This window comes from Gavialis gangeticus, unplaced genomic scaffold, assembly GCF_001723915.1.
Source record: "Gavialis gangeticus isolate Ggan-Ray unplaced genomic scaffold, GavGan_comp1, whole genome shotgun sequence".
Lineage (NCBI taxonomy): Eukaryota > Metazoa > Chordata > Crocodylia > Gavialidae > Gavialis > Gavialis gangeticus.
In genome coordinates, this window is record NW_017728964.1 from 12906192 (window position 1) to 12912237 (window position 6046).

The 6046-nt window shown below is 51.5% G+C and overlaps 1 protein-coding gene across 1 annotated transcript in view; it reads left to right on the forward strand.

The window, feature by feature from the left end:
• The window catches only part of QRICH2 (glutamine rich 2), a 68188-nt gene that overhangs the window by 24791 nt on the left and 37351 nt on the right, over nucleotides 1–6046 (forward strand). Inside the window, exons 3-5 of the mRNA XM_019501623.1 lie at nucleotides 218–289; nucleotides 1022–1138; nucleotides 3911–5723. Of these exons, the coding sequence (XP_019357168.1) occupies nucleotides 218–289; nucleotides 1022–1138; nucleotides 3911–5723 (2002 nt within the window). The remainder of the gene's footprint in view (nucleotides 1–217; nucleotides 290–1021; nucleotides 1139–3910; nucleotides 5724–6046) is intronic.

Sequence of the window (6046 nt, forward strand, 5' to 3'; positions counted from 1 at the left end):
TTGGAAGCTGAAGATGCTGGTGCAAAGGAGGGAAGAATATATGCCAGTATGTATATTGTGTATGCGGGTGTGTATATGCACAATACAGATGAATTTTTCTCTCTAAATTGGCCATGCCCCTTTGAAAGCATTCCCTCTTCCTCTCCCCCTCCCTCTCATACACATACACCCAGTTGCAGAAGGCTGACTAAATTCCCTTTCTTGCCTCCTTTTACAGCTAAATCCCCAGGAAGTTGACAGTCAACTGCAGCTCTGTTTCATGGATCAGAAGTATCTGAATACTGATTTGGTATGTTCCTGGGCAAAAAACCTTATTTTTTAGTTGCCAGGTCTTTCCCTAGCTCTTTCCTTGACTTTTTTTCCCAGTTAATCCTTCCCTGCATAACAGGGAAGGAGAAGCATCTTATTTTCTCTGGGTCTTCTGACTCAAGGTCAAAATAAGAATCATGAAGGCTCACATCCTGAAAGGTAGTTGGCATCTCTGGTGCTTAATAACTTTGATGCCCAGCCTGCCTTAGGGTCAGGTTTTAAGATGATCTGTGAACCTCAAACCACTTGTAGTAGGAGTCAAGATTTGGCTAGGTTTCTATATCGTCCTGCTTCCTAATGATAGAGTAGGAACAACTCCAGGTTGATCCATATGCCTCTCTTGGTTTCCCCCCTGCCACCATGAGATTGTTCAAAGATAGGAAATGTCCCTGCTCCTACGAAAAGGAGTGATGGGGTAGACAGCTCAGGAAGATCTCCTCCATTGTGGAATCAAGGTTGCTGTTCCTTTTCTTTTGCCTTTGTCTGGCTCTGTGTTTTCACTGCATCTTTATTGATCAGTCCCAGAATAAGTCTGAAGTTCATTTTATGGAACCCGTGTTCCCTGTCTACCTATCATCTAGGGTGATTCCTAATTTACTAGTCTCCAGGAGTCAGTGGAGAAAACAACAAAGTCCCTTTCTGAGAACATCAGTAATACAGGACATAGAACCATCCTTATGTTCATGTGTTGGTTTTGGTTGTTTTTCTCTAGAAAAGTCTAGAGCAAAGATTGAGCCTCTATCCAAGTCCAGAAGAACTGAGTAATCTGGTGCGATGGGAAATTCTGGAAGACTGCCTCGTGACAAACAAAGGCAAGACCCCACCTTCTGTGAGTGTTTCATTCAGAAGCAGCTGGTGGGGTGAGACTCTATATTTGGCCTGTTTCCCTACTTCTGCAGAGACAACAACTTTAATAGAAGGGGAGGGAGGGGAATGTATAAATCCAGGCCTTTCCCTGTCCCCTGGAGGTTTGGTGCTGAAGGATTTGACCTATGTTTGTTGTTGAAAACTGGCTTTCAGGAATGTGTAGCTCCGATGCCATGAATGGTCCTCAGTGATCAGACTGGGATTTGTACTTGAGTGACCTCAAAGCTAACAAAGCTTTTGTTTGTTATAGGCTGTGCATGGATCTATGTATGTCACAGCTGTATGCATCCCTAGGGCCACACAGGAGTTGTCAGGGAAGCCCCATAAGCGGTTAAGTTACCACATAACCTTCTACAGCACCATGCAAGTGCCAACGTTATTAATTAACCATCTTGTAGGAGTCACCGTGTCATTAGTGCTCCGTGTAGCTAGTCGAACAAGGTTGTATGCCCACAAGCCAGCATTTGAATGCATGGGTATATTGTAGAGCAACTGTGGAAGGATTGACTGTTTTAGGCAGATTCAGGTAGGGGGATCAGACATAATTATCAGCATTTTAGCAGGTCCATAAAATAGGTGAAAAACATGTGGAACTGCAGATCCTGGAACACTGATATGGTCTATCAAGCCGAGGAAGCAATTATGGATCTTCTATGCTGGTTGGTATTCAGCCAGATACTTCACGATCACCCAGATTACCTACTGAGATCCTGCGATGGGCCTCAGGAGGGAAGAGCTGAGAAGACAGATTGCCCCAAAGGAGTCCAGTAGCCATGGCAGTTCATTTCAGGACTTGCTTCAGAGCGCTCTGGTTCTAAGAGCCAACAGGAGCCAAAAAAAGCTAAACAAAAAATCAAACAAACCATGAAACCTTTTAGGCAACAAGTTAATTGATCAGTTGGGAGCTTCTGTTCCATGGCTAACCTGCAGTGAAACACTCCCGATTAGTCTTACTGCTGCTGCTGTTTTTTATGTCAGACACTTTATGAAATGAACCTGTATCTTAGAGATACAGGGTGCGTCTACACAAGACGGTAACAGCACAGTAACCTCATTTTACAGGGCAAAACCCATGCTCATAGGCTATTGTGCAGTATTGTTAGGCTACTGTACAGTTAGCATTACTAAAAAGCCAGCACCAGTTACTGTGCATTGATTTAGTATTTGGTCATCCGAGGACTAAACTTAATGCACAGTAACTACAGTGTATTATTGAACACACAGGTGCACCCACAGAGATCAGCTGTGCTCTTGTTAAGATTGAAAACCCGTTTTTGTATAATAGCTATCTCTTCAAAGGCCTTCAGATTTACAGGTATCAAAAGGTATGTGTCTCCTGAAAGTGCTGGTTCAAGATAGCGATACAAATATAGGCCCAGTGCTTGAGTTTGACACTCAAACAATGTTTTGCCCTCCCCACTTTTTCTGCCAAGACCTGGGGATCAAACCCTGACTCTAGTCACATCTAACATGGTCCCAGTCACTCAATCTTTATTCCTTCTAGCACGTGGTATCCATTGCCCCTTTGGGGAGGTAAAATGGAAAGTAGTATGCAGATGAGTTTAGCACTCTGCATGCCCAATTCCCAGGTTCCACTCAAATGTTGGTAATGCCTGCAAGTAGGTGGGAGAGTTTGGAGCCAGTCCATTTTCACATGACCTAGGTGACTTCAGGATACATGCTGTGGCCATCAAACTTGAAATATGCCCAGGCAATGTCAGTTTTGGGCTTTAGGCTTAGTCTACATGAGAGTCTTGCTGACGGTTAGCCAGCACTCCCTGTCTGGACACAGCTGTGCCCATGGAAGGAGGATTCGGCTATCAGAGCTTCTGTCGTTCCAGGAGGTGGTGTAGTGAAGCCAGCAGAAGAAAACCCTTCTGCCATCACAGGGAACCCCCTCCAGGGAGCTCTACCACCATAGCTCTTCCAACAAAGCTGTGGTGGCAGCAGCCCCGCAACATAGACCAGTTCTTGCTCTCTACAGGCACAAATAGCTGCCATCTGCCTCCGTTAGGTTGGGTTTTATGTGAGGGAGATGTAGCTGAGCTATTTTGTATGTTGATATCTGCCAGAAAGGGGGTGGAGGGTGGGGGGGATGGAAGGGGGTAAGACTAAAGGGGTAGAGGTTTTGTGTGGTGGTAAGGAGATGGAGGCTTATGGAGAAGGGAGAATGAATGGAAGGGTTGAGTGAACCAAGCCAAGGGGAAGGGATAGAGATTGAGGAGGATGAGAGAGGAAGGGCAGAACACTGAGTTCAGGGATGGGAGCCTGTTGATCAGTCCCACCTCTGCGTACTGGGATCCAGAAGGCCCTCAGCCCCTTTGAGGGGGACATGGTTGAGCTTCTCTCCCCACCCCCTCTGTATGTGCTGGGATCTGGAGGCCACCATTCCCTAGAGGGGTTTTGAAGCTCCTCTCCGTTCTACTGCTCCCCACCTAATGTGTGCACAGATACCTGTGTCCCTGCCCTTCTGGAAGTGTGAGAGACCTTCTTCCTCTCACCCCACTGTGAGCCAGCCTCCGAGAGAGCCCATCCCTTCTGGGTACAGAGCTGAGAAATGGCCATAGACTTCTACAGCTGCTGTTTCTCTCTCTAATAACAAAAGAATAGCACATTCTCTCGAAGGGGAAGCATGGATGGGCTCGGTCTAGAATGCCCCTGCCCCCACCCGTGCTGCTTGCTCTGTGGCAGTGCCCCCCCCTGTAAATTGTTTTCCTGTTTGCTCTGTTTCCAGGCATCCCAGTCTGTGGAGACCATCATAGGCCAGACTTCTCTGACCAGGCACCCAGGTTTAGCCACTGACACCCATGCCAGGAAAGCCTCCGCCACTGGGGTGGGGGCTTCAGGGAGCCAGGTGGACTCTCTTGGAACTGCAGGGGGTACTTCCAGGATGCAGACTGGTTCTCCTGGGATCCAAGAGAGCACCCCATCAGTTCAGACCAAGACGGCTGGATCGCGGGGAAGACCTCCCTCTGTGCCGGGAGGGACCTCCGAAACCAGGGCAAGCACCCCCTCCATGCCAGCAGGGAGCTCTGGGACACGAGCCAGCACCCCATCTGCACCGCCAGGGACCCCTGACACCAGGGCAAGCACCCCCACCGCACCTGCAGAGATCTCAGGGGCTCAGCCCAGGGCTTCAGAGGCTCAGGCGGGTGGTCAAGGAATCCAGCTACGTTCCCCTGGTGCTGGGCCTAGTTCCCCAGGGACTCAGGCTGGGCCCGCTGGAGTGTCACCTGGGGTTGTGGGGACCCAGGAAGGTGCTCCTGGGATGGATGTTGATGAAGTGTCTCCCAGTGCCTGGCCCAGTGCCCCAGGGACACCAATGGGGGCTCCAGGGACTGAGGTGGGACAGCCAGGTACTTGGCGTGGCTCACCAGCCACTCTGATAGTCACTCCCGGGATCCAGGCTGGGGCTGTTGCTCTGCCGATTCAGGTGGATGGTCAGGCAGGGACTCCCGGAGCCAGGCACTGGGCTCCAGGACTTCCAACAGGTGTACTCGTGACTCAGATGGCTGCTCAAGCAGGAGCTCCCAGCACACCGGGGACCCAGGTGATGCCTTCCAGAGTTGGGCCCAGCATGCCAGGGACCCAGGTGACACCTCCTGAAGCCGAGCCCAGCGCACCAGGGACCCAGGTGACACCTACTGGAGCCTGGGCCAGCGCACCAGGGACCCAGGTGACACCTACTGGAGCCTGGGCCAGCGCACCAGGGACCCAGGTGACACCTACTGGAGCCTGGGCTGGTGGACCAGAGACCCAGGTGATGCCTTCCGGAGTCTGGACCAGTGCATCAGGAACCCAGGTGACACCTCTTGAAGCTGGGCCTAGTGTGCCAGGGACCCAAGTGGCACCTCCTGGAGCCTGGGCTGGCACACCAGGGACCCAAGTGACACTTTCTGGAGCTTGGACTGGTGCTCCAGGGACCCAAGTGATGCCTTCTGGAGTCTGGGCAGGTGTGCCAGAGACCCAGGTGACACCTCCCAGAGCCTTGGCTGGTGCACCAGAGACTCATGTGACATCTCCTGGAGCCTGGCCCAGTGCTTCAGGGACCCCAGTGGACATGTCTGTGCCTCAGACAGCTGCCCCAGCAGGACCTCCAAGAGACTGGACTGGTGCTCCTTCAACTCCGTTGGCCATCCCAGGAACCCAGGCTGGGCCTCCTGTAGCCCAGCCCAGCATGCCAGGGCCCCAGGCAGGCTCCCTAGCATCTCTATTGGGCACCTCAGCATTACAGCCTATGGCACCTGTAGCAGCATCCTCCTCTGCCACCCAGCTCGTAGTTCCATCTGGGCCTTATGTCACCCAGACCCCCTTGGCAACATCCCCTGAGCAGAAGGACAAGCTCGGAGCCACTGCTTCTTTCCCACGTGAGTCCTCTGCATCTAGCAGTACTGCCAGCCGCTACAGCGAAACCATGGAGGCCCTGCGCCAGATGGGGCAGCTGTCCAACCTCTACACTGCCCTGAAGGAGCAGGTAAACCAGCTGGAAGAAACCAAATGTACCTACTCAGACCTCAGCAAGCTGAAGCAGCTCCTCTTGGAGACAGGTAGGGCATTCCTCCTCATCCAGCCCCTTCCTCACAGGCTTCAGGCCTTGGGTTGCGATGCAGGCAGATTACAGGGTGCTCTTCAGGGTCAGTTCCCATACACCACTTTAGGGAGCTCTGGCCTGCCTCTTCACACCTACAGGGAGACTGAGAACAGTGTGAATTCCCATTGAGTTATGCTTCCAGTAGGTTTCTACTAGATGTACTGGTGAGCAGCACTGTTAATAGCTAAGGATGGTTGAACTCCCCAACACTTGATCCAAGGCAGGTGGCCATGCTTAATGCTTGGGGCTGGCTATCCAGTAAGCAAGTACCTCATAGTT